The sequence below is a fragment of the Conger conger genome, chromosome 7 (assembly GCF_963514075.1).
Source record: "Conger conger chromosome 7, fConCon1.1, whole genome shotgun sequence".
Classification (NCBI taxonomy): Eukaryota; Metazoa; Chordata; class Actinopteri; order Anguilliformes; family Congridae; genus Conger; species Conger conger.
In genome coordinates, this window is record NC_083766.1 from 26,102,762 (window position 1) to 26,123,600 (window position 20,839).

Consider the following 20,839-nt stretch of genomic DNA (forward strand, 5'->3'; position numbering starts at 1 on the left):
CCTCCCCTTATGCTATAAATTCCCCCCTTACACCTTAACTCCTCTACCCATTTACCTCGCCCTACCTCCCCCACCCACCAATTTATGAGGTAAGTACACAGGGGCAGTCCCTTTGTTTATTCAAATTCCCTCCCTTCTAAATTATATTTGCTAGTTTTCTTGTAGTTGAAAGCTGAGGCACGACCCGCTTGCAAAATTCATACAAAATGGCTGTACCTGAGCTCCCCCTTAACGCAGCTCCCATGGTGGGGCTTTTGCAGAGATGACTGCTGGTAATGTTTGAGGCCTGCTTGGCCTTCGGAGAGTCCTCTTTCCCATGGCCCAGTCTTGTAAACGGTTTCTCCGTGTTCAGAAAGTGACTCGTATTTTCCGGGATTCCCTCCTCCTTCCCTCAGCTGTAGTAATAGCAACGAGGACCCCCACCCCCCCCTCCCAAAACTCCCCACCCCCACTCCTACACCTCAAGCCCAGCTTAATCTTTGCTGTCGGCTAACCTTAAGCAGAGGTAAGTGGTTGCCGTGGGCGATCGGGGACTCGTCACAGAGAGTGGACTGGAATGAGTCTTGACAGGTAGAGAGCTGGAGGTCGGAGGTCGGAGGTGAGTGCCCTCCAGCCTGGGTGTCTCTTCCTCTATCAGAGGAAGACCACGGCCACCCGTCTACTGGCCGTGATGCCAAAGACCATCTGGACCCCCTCGGTCCCCTCCCCACGCCTTCACATAGCCTGTGAATGTCCAAATGCATCTCTCAGCAGATCTCTGGACCCTTTTTGCCACTACCCGGCTGTCCCAACCCTGAGCTTCCAGGTACCTCTCCACGGTCTATGTTCTCACTCATTTTTTTGGTTGTTGGAGCCAAAGTGGATCGACTTGACGCGCTACCATTTGGTGCTTGGTTACCAGCCAGGTTACAAATAAGCTGGCTGCAAGATTTCTTTTAGATCTAGAAGATGGAAGTTATGAATTAAGCTGATTTATTGGCCAGTTGCACGCAAAATATGTCCAGATGCCTCTTCCATCGCATCCTCTCTACCTGCAGAGATGGTAAATGACTATTGTTGGCTTAGCGAACTACATTGAAGAAAGAGCAAGCAGCTGTATATATTTTCTTCATCTGCACTGAACAAAAATGAGAAGCAAGCCAACACTTTTTCCCGTTTCCATAAGTACTTCTATATTTTTATTATATATTTATTAAATTATAATATTATAAATTATTATCTTTTATATATTCCCCTCCCCCCTCTAAGGCAGAATGCCCCCTCCCCCCTTTGCGTTTCGTAATAAGAAATTTGGGATGACACCCTTCCATCAGTGCCAATGGGGTCTTGGATATTGGATGTGACCAAGTCTGCATGTTGGGAACTGTACTGTACAGTACTGGATAGCCTATCTTTCTATGTTTACTCGTACCCTGCCGTAGGTCTATTTCAAATGGTCTCGGTCACGTATGGGGGTCCCCGGAGGTGCCCTGTTTGGCTAAGCTTCCCAGCTTAGTCTCCTCGCTGCTTTATTTAGCTGTGTTTAGGCAATAAATCTGGAGCAAAAAAGCGGGCAACAGATGGGACATTGTGTTCAGTGAAAGGGATAAACGGCCCACACTCATCTACAGTAAAAATTAAAAGAACATTTTTTGCTCGCCGGCCCCTTTTTCATTATTTTAATAGCTTGAGCTGAGCTGTGTGGCTCATGGTCATTTTTTAAATCTGAAATCCTTATAAAATGTGAGATAAAATATCAAATTTGACTGAGCAAACCAGATTGGTCATCAGATCCTAAAACGAGGTGATCGGCAGCTCTTCCGGAGCTCACTTCCTCTTTCTCCTAAACTTTCCGTTGAGATCAGATCAGCACGATGTCATGTAAGCGTGCCGCATAATTTTCTCGCAGGCAACAGTGTCGCAAGTTTCCACAGGAGTGGAATTTTTTTGTCGATGAATCACTTCAGAGAGTGCCTTGGATATATTGACTGATTCTGCCCAAAAGTTGAAACTTGTAGAGAGTGGGATTCCTTGTTCAACAGTTGGGAATATTTTGTAGTTCCCACCCAAAACCCTTTTCTGGGGCAGCTTTTGAGACGATGCCGTATCTTAAAAAAATAAAAATAAATAAATAAATTGTCGAGTGCTCCCCCTACATTCTTAGTTGTTGGGTTGGTGGTCAGGACTGATGCCCATTCTCTTTTTCTTTTTAGTTTAGCCCGCAACAGTGTTGACTGTGCTACCGAAATCCCCTTAATCGCACTGCAAAAACCTTTCCTGTAGGTTTGTCAAACTGGCCGTCCCTAAAGCAACCCTGACCCTGAGATATACTGCACCCTGAGGTGTGGGAGATCTGAGTCGCTCTCTTGAGTCATCTTATTCCGGGGAGTTGTTTTAAAGTCCGTTTCAGTGGAACAAAAAAATATTTCCTGTCGGAAGCTGCATGTCCAAGCACATTTACATCTTGTCGAGTGTAATCATTTCTCTTAATCATGTGTTGGCAAAGAATAAAAAAATTTAAAAAAGAAAGAAAAAAAACAATTGCTTTATTCTGATTGTGCTGTTTAATTCAGTTCTGTGAAAGTATCTGCCCTTTTCTGATTTCCTCTATTATTGCATGTTTGTCACATTGAGTGGTTTCAGATCTAAAGATAAAATGGAATATTAGACGAATGCAACCTGTTATTGCTTTTGTTAGTTTATATCAAACACCCACTTACTTAATAATCTGATTCACCTGATTGAACACAGCCAGGCTTGATTGCTCCCAGCCCTGTTGAATCTAAACCTCACTCACACATTGAACCTTGCCATCAGAGTGAAGTGTAGTCACCATGAAGTTTCTACATGCGGACTGTGTCACGATCGAAGGATATCCCAGAAGAGATGAGAGAAAAACGTTGCCGAATTGCACCAGTCCGGAAAGGGTTACAAAGCCACTCCTAAGGCTCCGGAACTCCCGCCAACCACAGTGAGAGCTGTTCTCTCCGAACGGAGAACGCTTGGGGCAGTGGTGAATCTTCCCTGGACTGCCGAAAGGGTGCAGAGACGACTGGATGCAGGAAGTCGCAAAAGATCCCCGAAGAACAACCAAAGAACGGCAGGCAAGGTCAGTGACCCCACAGTAAGAAAGTGACTGGGCAAAAATGGGGTTTGTGGGAGAGTAGCAAGGTGGAAACCACTGTTAACCAAAAGACACATCAATGCTCGTCTCACAAAAAAAAGCATCTGGATGATCCCCAAGCCTTTTGGAATAATATTCAACAGTACTCGTACAGAAAAAGTATTGGCCCCCTTCCTGATTTCCTCTGTATCCTCGACACGGATCCCATTATGTCTGGCATGAAGCCAGTACAGCATTTCGCAGTAAGAACATCATCCGACTCCAACTGTCAAATGTGGTGGTAGTGTGCTGCTCTGGGGGATGCTTTGCTGCCTTGGGACCTGGACGACTCACCATTATCGAAGGACCCGTGAATTCTGTACCAGAACGTCCTTAAGAAGAATGCCTGTTAATCTGTGACCTGAAGCATAATTGGGTTATGCTGCAAGACAATGATCCAAAACGCACAAGCAAATCTACATCTGAATGGCTGAAAAGAGCGCAAAAAAGTTTTGGAGTGGCCTAGTCAAAGCCCAATTGAAGTTGTGGCAGGACATGCCCATAAACCTGCTAATTTGAATTTAAGCGGTTATGCAAAGTAGAGTGATTAAAGTCCGACACTGCAATGTGAAGGCTGACATCAAATTATAGAAAGCATTTAATTGCAGTTCTTCCTGCTAAGGTGGTGCAACCGGTTAAGTTTAAGGGAGAAAATTGCTTTTTCACATGGGTGATATGGGTGTTTTGATAACTTTCACTGTTTTGTGTTTACTCTGTTTCACTTTGTCTAATATAAAATTTTGTCTGCAGATCTGACACCATTTTGTGTGACCAATATGCAATAATGGAGGACATCAGAAAGGGGGCAAATACCTGTTCACGGCACTGCAGTTATATTTGTCCTTAAATTACCTTGTTAAAATGGGATTGAGTTTTTTTGCTATATATTATTTACAGTGTTTACATTAATCCTCAAATAAATATAGCTTATTTGCAGCCTCAAAGGTTTATTGAAATGAGAGAACTAGCAGATAATCAGTCCGCATTGTAAATTTTGCTTACGACCACAGGGAAATGGCACCGCCTCTGCTGTCATTTTCACACCGTGGGCTAATTGGATTCTATTACTCGGATGACCTGCTGTTGCCGGGGGAGACGAGAGTCTCCCGGTGCTTTTTCTGCTTCCGCTTCTTGCCTGGCACATGGGGCTTCTAGGCCACTAAAGGCCTATGATTTTAAAAAGTAGGGCCCCATTTGTTCAGTTTAGTAAAAAAAAACAAAAACAAATGCAGGATGTTACCCCCCCCCCCCCCCCCATTTTGTGTAATATGGCCACCCTGTTGCTTACTGTAATGCCTTTACCCTGCCAGTAAACCCTTCCCACCCCCCACCCCCCTTCCTCTGTGTCTCTCGCTGCTCTCAGTCCAGTAAGGAAGACAAACTCTCCAGCCGTATCCAGAGCATGCTGGGTAACTACGACGAGATGGAGAAAGAGCTGATCGGTGAAACCACCCTCCCCAAACTCGGCGGCGCAGGCAAGCCCCCCGGCGGCTCGTCGGCGGAGGAGAAGTCGGCGCAGGCGCTGTTCGGCGAGCAGCAGCAGCAGCGCGGCGGGCAGAGCAGTAAATGGACTCCGGTCGGCCCGGCCGCCGGCAGCTCCTCCCAGTCGCAGAAGCGCTCGTCGTCAGGGTTACAGGGCCACGGCGGCGGCCAGCGGTCCTCGGGCCAGCGGCACGAGCGGGACTACAGCGGCAGCAAGAAGTCCAGCAAACATGGCGGCTCGGACCACTCCAAGTCGCACGGCTCCAGCCCGGCGAAGGGCTCCCTGAGCGCCGGACACTCGCGGGCCCACGGCTCGGCCGAGCACCACGGCAAGGAGCGCTACCGCAAGTCTCCGCACGAGCGAGAGGCCACCTGGGACTCGCCCTCCCGCGTGCACACCTCCTCCTCCTCCTCATCCTCCTCCTTCCCCAGCGGGCAGCACTCCAGCCAGGCCTTCCCCCCGTCCCTCATGTGCAAGCCCAGCTCCATGCTGCAGAAGCCCACGGCCTACGTGCGCCCCATGGACGGGCAGGAGACGCTGGAGCCCCGCCCCTCGTCCGAGAGCTACGGCGGCCAGTCGCACGGCGGGAGCAGCGTCGGCGAGATGAAGTCCAGCAGCAAGGCCTCCCTCGCCAAGCTGAAAATCCCCTCGCAGCCCCTAGAGGTAGGGCCCGGTATTACAGAGCCGCACACCTCTCCCATTTACTTTCAATGGCCTATTGGCCAAACCTGCTACTAACAATAAATGTTTGTTTATTTATTATAATTTTTCTCCCCCTTAGTCTTGTGTATATTATGTTGACACCAGATTCCTTTTGGACAAATCAAGTAGCCTAGTATTATTATTATTTGATTTTTTATTCATAAAATTCCGTTCTGATGTATTTGACCGTTTTGTTTTTACTTTTAGCGTGGCAGTGGAAAATGTTTTTCATAGGAACCTTTGCTTTTGCAGGCGTCCATGTCAGGGGAAGCCAACTGCGTGGATGAAATCTTAAAGGTAAGGGCTCAAAATGGTGGCCGTTTGGCTGGCAGAGTCTGTTTTTCAGAGGTTAACTGAGTCCAGAACGCTGTGTCGCTGAATGGCAGTCACCGGACTGACGTGCTGTGACTGACCAAGTGCTGACTCCATGACTTCGAAGCCAGTGGTGGTTGGGAAATCGATCTTGTGACATTGCGTCATAAAAACGGCACGGACGCACGCTAATGAAACCCGGGACAATAAAATGTTTGACGTTGGTACATTGTTTATTTGACCCTTTTTTAAACTTTTTAAAAACTTTTTTCCCCTTCCTGTAGGAAATGACCCAGTCGTGGCCACCTCCATTGACAGCCATTCACACGCCGTGCAAAACGGAACCCTCAAAATTCCCCTTCCCCTCCAAGGTCAGGCTGAGCGAGATGCACCCCTCTCTTTCCACAAACCAATTCCTTTCAATCAATTTCTTAAAAAATAAATAAATAAATAAAACACATTTTCAGAAGCATTAAGCACATTAAGAAAATGAATTATTATAACTGACTGTAAAACTAGCTCTCTCTTTATTTCTTTGTCTGTTTGGGCACAGTGAAAGCATTCCTGTGAACACAAGGCCTCTGTCCTGGCCTAGTTCAGGGTAGCAGGCTGGTTTGTTTAGCCATAGCACTGAGGGACAGGCCCCAGTTTAAAACGCATGAGCAGCTGTAAACGCCATGTGGATCTACCCAGCGAGGCCTAACTGAACCCTGGTTTTTCCTTGCAGGACACCCAGCACCCGAGCTACCCGAGTGGGGGTCACAGTAAGTTTACTCACTGGGGCTCTGAAACCAGCACACTTGGCACCAGGCTCTCAAGTTTCTTTCTGGGAATTTCTTTGTACAGTCTTCGTGTTCTTGAGTTTCTCACTCTTTCTCTCTCCTCCCTGTCTCTCTCTCTCTCTCTCTCTCTCTCCCCACCCCTCCCGCTGTACTTTCAGAGAGGTACGTTTCATCGAAGACGTCCTCGAACAGCCATCAGCCCAAGCCATGTGATGCCGAACAAGCAAAGTACGTACCGTCCCTGTCCTTCCATTTCCCAAGGAACACTGCGATTGTTTTTGTTATTGAACCCTTAGTCAGTCGTAGGTGTTCCAAGCTAATGTCTCCACGTGTATAATTCTCTTCTATATCTCAGAACATGAATTTCTTTAACCCATCACAAATATGCGGTTAGAATGTTCTTTAACAGGACATTCTAATGCTGATGTCACAATCTCTACTGGTAATTGAAAGCCATGGAGTTCTAGAACACTGACTTGAATTGTTGGGAGGCTGGGAAGACATTCTAGAAAACCTGCCCTTCAAAGGGTTAATTTAAATTAGATTTTCTGATTTTCTGACATGATTGTTGTGTCAAGTGAACCCCGTTACCATCGCGACCGACTGACTGACTGGGTTGTTCTGTTTTTTTATCTGCTCTGATGAAGACCACATCAGCATGTGTTCTGCTGGGACTGAAGCGTCCTGCTTGTGTATGTAATTTGATCACAATTTTCTATTGTTTTATTTATTTCTTTTGTAGCATGTTGGAAAATGACCTGAAAATCAGTAGCAGTGAGGACAGCGATGGGGAACCAGATTCTGTGAAAAACCCCTCGAGAAACCCCTCAGCCAGGTATACACCCCTCCCCAAGTCTACACACCTGCTGGTGAAACCCAGAATAGCACACACTGCTACCCATCAGGAGGGTTTATCATGAAGCATGATTACTGAGTTAGTGCTAAGTTCAAGTAGAACCCAGAACCCTTCCAACACTGGAACATGGACTGAAGCAAATAGAGCGGTTCGGGTTTTCCTCTGTGACCTCATCCAGCTAACTCTGTAACCCTGCTTTGTGAAACACCCCTCAGTTCCCCTCACCAGCCTTCAGTCTAGTTCTGTTGCCAGTATTGGCTAATAATGATGGCTCATTTCCTAGCAGCTTGCAGTCTGTCCCCACTGTCTGCTGACCACTGTGCCTGTCCGTCCGTCTGTCCCCACTGTCTGCTGACCACTGTGCCTGTCCGTCCGTCTGTCGCCACTGTCTGCTGACCACTGTGCCTGTCTGTCCGTCTGTCGCCACAGCAACAACAGCGAGGCGGCGGAGCGGGAGGACTCGAGCAGCCACAGCGGGTCAGAGAGCAGCTCGGGGTCGGACAGCGAGACCGAGAGCAGCTCCAGCGACAGTGAGGCCAACGAGCCCCCGCGAGCCGCGTCCCCTGAGGTGGGGTTTAAAGTTAAGAGGGTTTTAACCTTTCTCACGGCCTGGAGCACCGACAGGGCGCCACCTGTTGGCCATTCGTATTTCTGTCTGGTTGTGTGTGTGTGGTTTTTTTTTGTTTTTTTTGTTTTTTTTTCTTTAGCCCAGCCCCCTCCCACTAGTCCCTCCCCCTTCCCATTGCTCTCCCTCTAGTCCCTCCCTTCCCCTCCCCTTCCAAAAGCTGTTTCCCTAGCCCCTCCCCCTTCCCATAGCTGTCCCCCTAGCCCCTCCCTCTTCCCATAACCCCTCTCCTTGAGTTCCCGCCCCTTACCCCTCCCCTTTCCCTGCCTCTTGCAGCATCAATGAGGTCAGTCAGTGGATTTAAGAAAATGAAAAGCAGCGTCTTGGTGTCTGTGGTCGATCACTAATTCTGTTCCTCCATTTTGTCCTCGTTCAGCCCGAACCGCCAACGGCAAACAAATGGCAGCTGGACAACTGGCTGCACATAGTCAAACAGTTATCCCCCGCCTCTCCGGTGGACAACAGCGTCCCGGGCAAGTACAAGAAGGATAGCTCGGGGAAGGGCTACGGAGGCCAGGGGGGATCCAAGGAGTCGAGCTCGTCCGGGCCGGGGCGGGACCTGCGGGCCAATCAGAAGAGCCTGGAGAGCGGGCGGGGGAGGCAGAAGTCCCCCGCCCAGAGTGATGGTGGGGCCGCCCCACGCAGGACGGTGGGTAAGAAGCAGCCCAAAAAGCCCGAGAAGCCCCCCGTGGTGGAGGAGCCCAAGGGCGGGCTGAAGGTGGAGAGCGAGCCCCCACCGGAGATCCCGCCCAACCGGCCCAAGGCCGCCACCAAGGGCTCCCGGAAGCCCAGCATCAAGAAGGAGCCCAAGTCCTCGCCCCGGCAGGCCACGGACAAGCGCAAGGCCCCCAAGACCCCCCCCAGCAAGACCCCGCCGAAGTCCCGGGCGCTCGTGGAGACGGACCTGTCGTCCTCGGACTCGGAGGACAACGACAGCATCCCGTCCTCCTCTCAGACGCCCAAGTACGCCGAGAGCATCCGCACGCCCGTCTGCATCTTCTCCCCCATGGAGGAGAAGGGCCTGATCTCGCCCCTCAGCGAGCCCGAGGACCGCTTCCCCGTCCGGCCGCAGGTCCTCCTGGTGAAGATCGACCTGCGGCTGCTGACCCGCGTGCCGGGCCAGCCCAAATCAGAGCGGGACGCCACCGCCCAGCGCGATGGCAAGGACTTCAGCGACAAACCGTCCGGCGAGAAGCTCAAGGGCAAGAGGAAGCCCAAGGTGAGCTCATCTGCCCGCCCCACGCTCTCTCTCTCTCCTCCTTTACGCCCGCTGCTTTCCAGCCTGGATATCTCTCTCACTCCTCCTTTTCACCCTCTGCTTTCCAGCCTGGATATCTCTCTCACTCCTCCTTTCCAGCCTGGATATCTCTCTCACTCCTCCTTTCCAGCCTGGATATCTCTCTCACTCCTCCTTTCCAGCCTGGATATCTCTCTCACTCCTCCTTTTCACCCTCTGCTTTTCAGCATGGATTTCACCGTGATCCTGAAGTTTATCCAACGATTGTTTTTAAGATCACGATGCCTGTGTTTACCGCCTCTTCCCTTAGGAATTTCAAATCCCCTTGAGCCCTTAAGTAAAAGCATTCCTGTTGCCTCCCATGTATACAAATACATGCATTTACACAATACAAAACCTGTCCTGTATGATACAGCTCTGTGTAGAGTTTAGACTTCAGTCTATAATGTCAACAAAATAATAGGGTGTATGGGATAACTGAACGATGGCTTAGTCGTGCCTAGATGAGTTTATGGCAATAGCAGGGTTCTCTCTGTGTGCTAAAGCTCCGTAAGAGCCTGCATAAGTCCTTCATGGCTGTTCTTTCACGCAGCCGTTTATCTTGAAACCGGCCGTTTGTGCGGAGACTGGGAAAAAGAGGTTTTGTGCGTTGTGCTCGTCCCCCAGAACGAAGACGATGCGGTGAAGAGCGAGAGCAAGAAGCCCAGGATGGAGGACAAGGGCACGTCCCACCACAAGTCCAGCAGCAAAGAGTGAGCCTCCTGCCCCTTTCACACGTCTGGGTCTCGCTCTTTAATTAGCTTCAGTGACTCATGTAGCTGTCCACTAACAAACTACTGTACAACTTTGTTAATGTATTTGTATGTCATTCATGTTTAAATTACGTTATTTAGTACCAATTAGTTATTAGTACATATTGGAATGGGAAAAAACGGTTGTTAATGATAAACTAATCATAAGGGTTATCCTATGGTTTGCTAATGTGTAAATATTAATCTAATACATTAGTTAGTAGTCAACAAATACATTAACAACTAATGACAAGTTAATTTCATGCCTAATTCATGTATTTGTACATCATTAATTCATCACTGACAACTACATTAGCTGATGGCAATTGATGAACCTTATTTATTGTGTGACCCTTTTTTGTTAGGTTTGTTATTTTACATTAGTTTTTTCTTTTGAAAATAAGAAACGTAAAATAGGATAAAGCTAGTCCCGGCTCTGACCGGTTTATTGACATTTTTCCCCGTGTTTGTTATTTTCTCCCTGAAGCAGGTCGTTGAAGAGGGGCCTGGAGAAGGAGAAGGAGTCGGCCCCCTCGCCCTCCATCGGCGGGCTCCAGAAGACGCCAAAGGCGGAGCATCAGAGCCGGAAGCGCACCGCCAGCCAATCGTCCACCTCCATCTCCTCCGGCAGCGGCGGCAGCAACAAGGACTGTACCAAGAGCGGGGGGAGCTCGTCCTCCAAGCACCGCAAGCAGGAGGACAAGCAGGGCAGGGGCACCAAAGAGGGCAAGGTGGGGAGCCTCATTCTTACACCCTTCTTGAAGGTTTCTGACAGTTACATCAACTGTGCTGATTCACTCTTGTACTTGTGTAGAGTACAAATCTCTAGGATATGCTTGCATTTGGCTGCTGTAGCTGGTGCTTCTACGAATGTCAGATCAAGATATGATCAGGCTAATTTGGTCATTCGGAGCAGAAGTTGGCCTGAAAAGGATCGGCCCTTGTTGTGTTCCGATAGCCGCACAGGCCGACTCCACCGAAGTGCAAGGCACTTAGCTCCCATGAAGGGTGGAAAACTGCCCCAGGAATACGTTACTCTTACCCCCCCTCCACTTCCTGCAATGACTGTCGGGCCCTGCTCAACCACGGTACGAGGCTCCACTGAGCTCCGCCTCGCTCTCGGCTCCACTGAGCACCGCCTCTCTCTCGGCTCCACACGGGGGTTATGTCTCTCCCTGCGGGGCTGCAGTTCACGGTCAGCGCTGACGTCGTCGCACGTCAGACTGCGCGTCTCGTCCCGCCGGCCTCGTGCCTCCCCTGGAAACGCACGTCATCCGACAGCTCCCTCGGCCAACTGCTTCAGCCCTGTAATTCCACCCTCTTGTCGCACGTGTAACGCGAGGCTGAGGCTCTAATTACCGTCCCACTTCTGGTGCAGCTCCTTTGATGAAGAATGCTGTGCTTTTGGCGGAATGTCACCGCCGACATTTCCAGGTGGTCTCGTTTAATAAAGCGATCTGTTTGTTTTCAACAGGAGAAGAGCTCGAAGAGTGCAGATAACCAGCCCCCGGCTCCACTGCTCTCCGTGGAAGGCTCGAAGCTGCAGAGATCGAAACTGGCGTTCGAGGACAGGTGAGATGGGGCGGGGTCAGAGGGGTAATTGGGTAGCTTGGTGTGGTCAGTGGGGCAGTTGGGTAGCTGGGTTGGGTCAGTGGGGGAGTTGGGTAGCTTGGTGTGGTCAGTGGGGGAGTTGGGTAGCTGGGTGGGGTCAGTGGGGGCGTTGGGTAGGTGGGTGGGGTCAGTGGAGGAGTTGGGTAGCTGGATAAAAAAAACCATTATCCACAAGTAGGAGCTTTTAGCGCCCAAGCAGCTGGAATGGGCTACACCTTCACATAAACCATTCTTTATTGTTTTATTACTGAGCCAGGTTGTTCAGTACCATATGCGAAGTACAGGGGGCGCTACATACGAGGGGTGCTTCACATCAATGACTCTGTGCGTCTCTTCTTTTAGGGTCCACTCTGCTGATTACTACTTACAGGAGGCCAAGAAACTGAAGCACAACGCTGACGCACTGGTGAGATGAACCGAAAGCCACAGAGAGGAAGGGAGATTTCAAACCATGATTGCGAAAACGACAACGGTCTTACAGGAAATGGCCCCATTGATGCTGGCTGTTTAGCTGTTCCAAGCATCCATGTTTACTGCTTGGATTTAATGTGAACTGTCTGTGTTATATTGAGCAGACTGTAGGCAGACTGCAAGCTAAACAGTCTGTTAGCCTCCATTTTAACCCTGGAAAGTAACAGAACGGTCACAGCTTACTGCACTGTTATTATGTTTAAATATTTACCTTTAGGTATAATGGTCACCAAAGGGACAGGGTATATCAAATATTTGTATATTTATTGAAATAGTATGTGCCTATTGGGGGAGACAGATTACCCACGATGCACCAGGCACTGGCTGTAGTGCAGTGAGCAGTGTTCCTGTCAGAGTATCTTATCGGCCTTTTGAGAAAATGACATTTTAGCATCTGGGGTCCGTGCTTTAATGAACAGCGAACGTGTTTGTGGCCTCTCCCCTCCCGTGACGGATGTTTTTGCTCCCTGTTTGGCAGACGGACCGCTTCGAGAAGGCTGTGTACTACCTGGACGCTGTGGTGTCGTTCATCGAGTGCGGCAACGCCCTGGAGAAGAGCGCCCAGGAGGCCAAGTCCCCGTTCCCCATGTACGCCGAGACCGTGGAGCTCATCAAGTAAGAGCCGCTACACGCACGCACATGAACACACACACTCAAACACACACACGCGCACACACACACACACACACACACACACACACACACTCACACACTCACACACTCACACACTCACGCACGCACTCAAACACACACACACACACACACACTCACGCACGCACTCAAACACACACACACACACACACACACGCACTCAAACACACACACACACGCACTCAAACACACACACACACACACACACACACACGCGCACACACACACGCGCACACACACACACACACACACACACACACATACACACACACACACACACACACATACACGCACACACACTCAAACACACACACACACACACACAGAGTTGTGAGAGTAACATGGCGCTTGTTGTGTGTGTTCAGGTACACTATGAAGTTGAAGAGCTACATGGCTCCGGACGCCACCTCGGCTGATAAACGGCTGGCAGTGCTGTGGTAGGTCCCCTGCGTCACCCATACTGCCCCTCTGTCACCTCTGAGGCCCTCTTCAGTAGTTAACACTATCTCTCTTTCTCTCCCTCTTCTCCCCCTCTCTCTCTTCCCCCCTCTGTCCCTCTCTTCCCCCCTCTGTCCCTCTCTTGCTCTCTTCTCCTCTTTCTCGCCTTTCTGTCCCTTCCACCTCTCCCTCCCTCCTTTTCTTCCCATGTCTCTGGCTTCTACCTCCTTCCCTCTCTTTCCATCTGTCCCTCTCTCTTGCTCTCTCCTTCCTCTCTACCTTTCCCCTCTCTCTCCCTTCTACCTCTCCCTCCCTCCCTCCCTCACTCTCTCCCTCCCTCCCTCAATCTCTCTCCCTCACTCACTCTCTCTCTCCCTCCCTCCCTCCCTCAATCTCTCTCCCTCACTCACTCTCCTCCAGTCTGCGGTGCCAGTCCCTGCTCTACCTTCGGCTGTTCAAGCTGAGGAAAGAGAGCGCGCTGAAATATTCCAAAACCCTCACAGAACACTTGAAGGTGAGCCTGTGAAGCCTGTACCTTACCCCCAGCTCAATGGAGCGTGCACATACACCTGCTACCTACACAGGTCCTTAGTCTTACTGACCTGTACCTGTACCTGTACCTATACCTTACCCCCAGCTCAATGGAGCATGCACAGACACCTCACACACCGTGGTACCTACACGGGTCCTTAGTCTTACTCTAGATCTGATGGAAATGCATGGCTGTAGTGATTGTTAACCATTTCTTCTTGTTAACATTTTTTTTTTCTCTCCAGAATTCCTTAGGTAATACACAAGCCCCTTCTCCAGGAATGGGGAGGTAAGTTAAATTAATTTTGATGTTGCAGTTGCATAAATTTATCCGTATATCGAGGGTTTGGTGCGCACGGGCCGCAAGTGCAATTTTCCATATTTCACAGGAGAGCCAGAACAAACATTTCAATGAACCAAGGTTTTTGGGACGAGTCTTTACCCTTTATTTCAGTGTAGTTGCCACAACATAGAACTCCCCAAGAGCTTTCTTTTCATATGTAATACTCGTTTTGGCCCAAAAAGCACCAAACCCTGGATATGAGCCTGGCCGTTCCAGGGCCGGCCTCGTTGTCCTGACGGCGGTGCTTCTCCTCCCCCCTGCAGTAAAGCAGTGGGCATGCCCTCCCCCGTCTCCCCCAAGCTCTCCCCCGGCAACGCGGGGGGGTACTCCTCCAGCTCCTCCAACCCCAGCAGCGGCTCCTCCGTCACCATCCCCCAGCGCATACACCAGATGGCCGCCAGCTACGTCCAGGTCACCTCCAACTTCCTGTACGCCACCGAGGTGTGGGACCAGGCTGAGCAGCTGGCCCGAGAGCAGAAAGGTGCTTTATGGGGACTGTGTGTGCGCCTTATGGGGACTGTGTGTGTGTGTGTGTGTGTGTGTGTGTGTGTGTGTGTGTGTGTGTGTGTGTGTGTGTGTGTGTGTGTGTGTGTGTGTGTGTGTGTGTGTGTGTGTGCCTTATGGGGACTGTGTGTGTGCGCGCCTGCCTTATGGGGACTGTGTGTGCGCCTTATGGGGACTGTGTGTGTGTGTGTGTGTGTGCCTTATGGGGACTGTGTGTGTGTGTGTGTGTGTGTGTGTGTGTGTGTGTGTGCCTGCCTTATGGGGACTGTGTGTGTGTGTGTATGCCTGCCTTATGGGGACCGTGTGTGTGCCTTATGGGGACCGTGTGTGTGCCTTATGGGGACTGTGTGTGCCTTATGGGGACTGTGTGTGCCTTATGGGGACTGTGTGTGTGTGTGTGTGTGTGTGTGTGTGTGTGTGCCTTATGGGGACTGTGTGTGTGCCTTATGGGGACTGTGTGTGTGCCTTATGGGGACTGTGTGTGTGTACCTTATGGGGACTGTGTGTGTGCCTTATGGGGACTGTGTGTGTGTGTGTGTGTGTGCGCCTTATGGGGACTGTGTGTGTGCCTTATGGGGACTGTGTGTGCCTTATGGGGACTGTGTTTGTGCCTTATGGGGACTGTGAGTGTGTGTGTGCCTTATGGGGACTGTGTGTGTGTACCTTATGGGGACTGTGTGTGTGCCTTATGGGGACTGTGTGTGTGTGTGTGTGTGTGTGTGTGTGTGTGTGTGTGTGCCTTATGGGGACTGTGTGTGTGCCTTATGGGGACTGTGTGTGCCTTATGGGGACTGTGTTTGTGCCTTATGGGGACTGTGAGTGTGTGTGTGCCTTATGGGGACTGTGTGTGTGCCTTATGGGGACTGTGTGTGTGTGTGTGACTTATGGGGACTGTGTGTGTGTGTGTGCCTTATGGGGACTGTGTGTGTGTGTGTGACTTATGGGGACTGTGTGTGTGTGTGTGCCTTATGGGGACTGTGTGTGTACCTTATGGGGACTGTGTGTGTGCCTTATGGGGGCTGTGTGTGTGTGTGTGTGTGTGTGTGTGTGTGTGTGTGTGTGTGTGTGTGTGTGTGTGTGTGTGTGCTTTATGGGGACTGTGTGTGTGCCTTATGGGGACTGTGTGTGCCTTATGGGGACTGTGTTTGTGCCTTATGGGGACTGTGAGTGTGTGTGTGCCTTATGGGGACTGTGTGTGTGTGTGTGCTTTATGGGGACTGTGTGTGTGCCTTATGGGGACTGTGTGTGTGCCTTATGGGGGCTGTGTGTGTGTGTGTGTGTGTGTGTGTGTGTGTGTGTGTGTGTGTGTGTGTGTGTGTGTGTGTGTGTGTGTGTGTGTGTGTGTGCGTGCTTTATGGGGGCTGTGTGTGTCCTGTAGCACAACACCCCTGGTGTTTTCTTTTGGGTTGTGTTTTCTACCGTTTAGTTTTGTGGATCTTCCAGAAGCAGGCTGCTGTGTGACCTCTGTGCTATGCGTTCTCTTTCAGACTTCTTCACTGAGCTGGACAAGGTGATGAGTCCTCTGATCTTCAACACCAGCAGCATGACAGAACTGGTGCGTTTCACGCGGCAGGGCCTGCACTGGCTCCGACTCGACGCCAAGCTCATACCCTGAGGGCCCGCTGGTCTCCAGGGCCCTCCGGCCCCTCCATAACACTGTGTCCGTTTAAATCGGCTTGCCAAAAACACTGAACAAACGAAGAGAAACTACATATTAACAAACAGCCCTACGATGTTCGCTAAGTTTGGGGAGGGTGGGGTGGGTTTTGGACGGTAGGGGTTGGTCAGTAATTACAGCATTCTGCACTCTCCTCTCTGTCGGGTACTTTTGGGTTTTCGTTAAAAAAAGCCATCTTCCTTTTGATACCAGTGCTTTATGGTTTTGAAACACACTAAGAAATTGTTCTTGTTTTTATCGGGTGTGAGCAAAATCTGTACTTCTCTCTTAGTTTTTTGTTTTTTGGCTTATTTTAACCAAAGTACCTCTTTTTAACCAAAGGTGCTTTAAAGCTAAGATCTGTCTTTTCTTTTCTTTTTTTTTCTTTTTTTAAAAAATATATATATCTATTTTTTGTGCCTTGTATTTAAACGTACAGGAACTGAGATGTGTTGAAATGTGAGCGCGGGGGCGTTCTGTGTCCCTGTACGAGCGAGTTTCGTAACGGGCACAGCGGAGAGAGCTGCGGCTCGGCCAGGTGACCGGGTCGGGTGGGATCAGGTAGCGCCTCCTCCGCCGGCCCTCCAAACCACAGCGGACAGATTGCTGGACTTTTGGCTGCCTGACTCATGGGGACCCCCGTCCTCCCCCCCCCCTCTGGTCAGATAGGGCTGTCCCCAGGGTGTGGTCTGGGTACGAGGGGGTGCGTCAGGTCGGGACAGATCTCATCCACCCGGTCACAGACTGCCCAAACTTTGTACCTCACTGGGACACTAAAACCTGGAGCCACGAACACCAAACTACTGTATTTATGCCTGTGAATCGCATCTCTACAGCATCCCGAGCATCGAGAGACGCTCTTTATCGTATGGAATCTTTTCCACCACTCCAGGGGACGCTCCGCTCTTCCTGGAGTTGGCCTTGCACACCGGTCTTCATCAGTCCTTTTTTGGCATTGTATTTTCATTCTCTCTCTCTCCCTCTCCCTCCCTCTCTCTCCCTCTCTCTCTCTCCCTCTCTCACTCTCCCTCTCTCCCTCTCTCACTCTCCCTCACTCTTTCACTCTCACTCTCTCTCTCTCACTCTCCCTCACACTCTCTTTCCCTCTCCCTTTCCCTCTCCCTCTCCCTTTCCCTCTCCCTCTCTCTCACTCTCCCTCTCTCTCTCTTTCTCTTTCTGTTTCTCTTTCACTCTCTCTTTCACTCTCACTCTCTCTCACTCTCCCTCACACGCTCTCTTTCACTCTCACTCTCTCTCTCTCTCTCTCTCTCTTTCACTCTCTCTCACTCTCTCTCTCTCTCTCTCTCTCTCTCTCTCTCTCTCGCTCTCTCTCTCTCTGCTCTGGAAGTGTGAACACTAGATGGATATTCCACGGTGTCGGTTTCCTTTGGCATTACAGGGTGTGAAAAGCTAACACAAACCTTGTCCTCAGATAGTATTTAATAGTGTAGTCAGGCAGAGGTGCCCTCAGAAAAATCCTTTCACTAAGGAAATATATGCACTCGCATTTTAAGTCTAAGATTTTAATATTTAATGTAACATACACGTGAAAATTCACATATATTTTATATCATTGTTGGAAGTAACAGGAGTAATTTTAATCCATTTACAGAATGCATAACCCAAAATAGATTTTATTTATATACTAGGGGATAGGGTTGTCAAAATCAATTTTGGAACTTCACTCATTGGTGAAGGCTTAAAAACAGGGTTGAAATAAATAATAAATGCTATGAAATGCAAAGTATTTCTATTGTATATGAAAATGTCATATTTAAATTTTAGAGCTGGGATAAGGGGTTTCCAAAGTAGCATAGTAAAGTGATTTTGTGTAATCAAAATTATTTTGTTTGATGGGATAATGTGCTATGTCAAAACATCCAATGATATTCAGTTAAAGGCATTTATGGATTATATTTATACTGCAGATTTTAGATCTGATTGTGTTACTAAAGTGGTAAACTGCTTTGAAATGAATCCTTTGTCATATCCTCTTTATTGCTGTTCTCAAATAGTTTAAAGTTTCATTCATGCAAAAAACAAAAAAGTGAAAAAAGAAATTATTGAGAGTATTTCACGACATGGGAAACAGGACTGCTGTGTGCAGTATGCTGGAAACGAACGGTCTGCTAGAGCTCATTTCATTGGCTCCCTGGTCGTTTTTTGGGGATACTGTTATTTCCTCTGACACTCGCGTGTTGAAGGAAAAAAAAACAAAAAAAAAAAACAATCTATGCAGTTTTTATTTAAACCAAACTTATAAAAAATGCTTCTAGTTCTGAAATCGTTTGTAACCTGGCTTTTTTTATATTAGAATACCGGGTGGTCAAAAGGAGTTTCCATGAGAGCTTTTGGCTAAAGCCACATTGGTGGCTTGTTCACATTCTCACAAAAAATAAAAATGTTTTGTTTTTTTACAACACCCACGGTAGGGCCTCAGTTCCCTGTAAGGCAAGCGGAAAAGGCAGGTGACCCAGTATCTATGGTCTGGAGTGCCTTTTGAAATAACTATGTTAAGAGCTCCAAATTTAGACACCTACATTTCACGAAATTCAAGAATTCTGCTTCCATTCAAAATCAAAATGAACTACGATTAGGCTGAATCCGAAGTGCACAGGCTTGTTTGGGTTGTCAGTGTTATTTGGACGATCATGAAAGCATCCAGCCTTGATGATGAATTTCTGCATGGAATCCCCACTTTTGACAAGTTGTAGTTGCTTTTATGTTGTTCATCCGCTCAAATTTTTATTTATTTATACACTGGTGTGATTTAAGTGCAAATGCAAGGCTCTTGGTGATTATCAAGATGGGCGCAAGTACACGGGAGAATACACATTACTGTTCAGATTTCTACACGTTTGTATTTATTTTACCGTCTCCTCCTTCAGATAGAGCTTTTTTATATATATATGTATATATATATTGCCATTTTATTGGCCTTCATTTCAGGGCTACGGGCTTGTTTATTGCCAGATATGAACTTTATCATATTACACAAATCCAGGGTAAGACATTTTTGACATCCCACAGAAAGACATAACACTTGCATGCTTTTATTTAAATACAACTGTAATGTATAAATGTAAATAAATATATTTCTTTTAGGACCAATTTTTAATGCAGTTCAACATTTATATTATGAATATCTTGTAAATAACAGTTGAATATATTATATGCACACTATTTCCTTTTTCCTTTTTCCACTTTTTTTATTTGGAGTCCCTCCTACCGAAGATGTTGGATTTGAGAATACTGTGTAAGAAATGTTTTGATGGGTTGACTTTGTTTTTATTGTATTTCACTGTATTTTGTTTGCCTTTCTTGCTTCAGTGCTGTCGTCATAATCATCGCAGACATGTTCTGATGAAGGAAAGATGTTCTATTTTATATAGTATGCAGAGCATTCTCCGAAATGGGTATTGTTGATCAAATCAAATGACGCTGGAAAATAATTGTGTATATGGTTATCCATAGATCTTACTCATGCAACGTAGTCCATAACTCGTGTTGGAATTGCCCATCCTGTTCAAAGGCCACCCAGGGATGTTTTAATAATGAAGTAAAATAAATAAAATGTGATGTTTATCATCTGATGAGTATCTTGATCAGGGACTGAAATGTAGTGTTTTCATTGGGGGATCAGGTGTTTGTGAAACTGACACTCGCTAGAGTGGGTTTGACGTACCAAATGCAACCAAGTGGGTGGGTCGGACAAGCCCAGTTTAGAAAAGCAAGACCTGTCCAACTAAAGGCTTTTCCTGGGTTTTCCTTTCCAGCCTCGAATTCAGTTCCAGCCGAGATGCCTTTTCAATCAAACATTAAAAACACTTTGAATGGGGAAATGTTATATATTTCACAGTTGTAGACATTTGTAGGCCCTTCTCCTCGTATATTAGTCTTAAGAGACATTGGATCATCCAGTAATGAGCTGGAACTGGATTATTTTTTAACATAAAAGTATAATGGAGGATTAACAATGGTACTCGTTCATATTCAAGTTATTTTATTTTCTTGGAATAACATGTAAATTAAATGCATTCTTGTGAAGTGAGTATTAACTTGTAATTAAGGGGTTTTTCTCAGTCTGTCCTGTATATTCTTTGTATTTTGTTGTATTGAGAATAAAGCAAACCGTTACGTTTCAACATCGTCTCATATTGCGTATGACAACAGTCTTGAAATTAAGCTACTTATAAGTTTCAGCACTCTCGTTGGCCTGTCTTAGGTTTGCAGTATTTATCAGGAAATGGCAGGTGCTAATCTATGAAACCGATTTGGCTGCTACCTGTCAGTAAATCTGATTTTAGTTACTTGGGTCCAATGCTTGGATTGCACAACACTGATTAATCGTGACGCTGCCCTTTAAGAGGGGAACATACATTGCATGGATATTACTGAATCCCAGAGTAAGTGCTTGGTGTCTAAAATGGTGGTGTCTCCCTCACCTGGAAGAAATGGCTCCTCCATAGTACTGACAGTACCTTCATTGCACCACTAGATGGCAAAAGATCACTAATAATTTGTTGGCCAAGAGGGGCACATTACATAATTTTAATCTATAAGAGGACATAATGCAAGTGTCACAACAAAGAAGGTACTCCAATTAATGGAAAAATTAATAAGAATATCAGTTGGAAACAGACAAATTCTCTACTTGGGTAACTGCAGAATAAAAGTTCAGATTAAATAAGGGAGATGGGAAA

General features: G+C 47.9%; 1 protein-coding gene across 6 annotated transcripts in view; it reads left to right on the plus strand.

Moving 5' to 3' along the window:
* The window catches only part of aff4 (AF4/FMR2 family, member 4), a 34,910-nt gene extending 14,629 nt beyond the window's left edge, over positions 1–20,281 (plus strand). For 3 of the 6 annotated variants that reach the window (XM_061247802.1, XM_061247803.1, XM_061247798.1), the window contains exons 3-20: positions 4,506–5,288; positions 5,580–5,624; positions 5,924–6,010; positions 6,367–6,403; positions 6,580–6,649; positions 7,164–7,256; positions 7,707–7,857; positions 8,279–9,121; positions 9,806–9,891; positions 10,418–10,661; positions 11,405–11,502; positions 11,884–11,947; positions 12,491–12,627; positions 13,029–13,100; positions 13,522–13,615; positions 13,878–13,921; positions 14,239–14,456; positions 15,967–20,281. In XM_061247802.1, coding sequence (XP_061103786.1) covers positions 4,506–5,288; positions 5,580–5,624; positions 5,924–6,010; positions 6,367–6,403; positions 6,580–6,649; positions 7,164–7,256; positions 7,707–7,857; positions 8,279–9,121; positions 9,806–9,891; positions 10,418–10,661; positions 11,405–11,502; positions 11,884–11,947; positions 12,491–12,627; positions 13,029–13,100; positions 13,522–13,615; positions 13,878–13,921; positions 14,239–14,456; positions 15,967–16,094 — 3,294 coding nt within the window. In that variant the 3' untranslated portion in view covers positions 16,095–20,281. The remainder of the gene's footprint in view (positions 1–4,505; positions 5,289–5,579; positions 5,625–5,923; positions 6,011–6,366; positions 6,404–6,579; positions 6,650–7,163; positions 7,257–7,706; positions 7,858–8,278; positions 9,122–9,805; positions 9,892–10,417; positions 10,662–11,404; positions 11,503–11,883; positions 11,948–12,490; positions 12,628–13,028; positions 13,101–13,521; positions 13,616–13,877; positions 13,922–14,238; positions 14,457–15,966) is intronic. The other 3 variants (XM_061247799.1, XM_061247800.1, XM_061247801.1) reach the window with 3 other exon arrangements.
* The last annotated feature ends 558 nt before the right edge of the window (positions 20,282–20,839 follow it).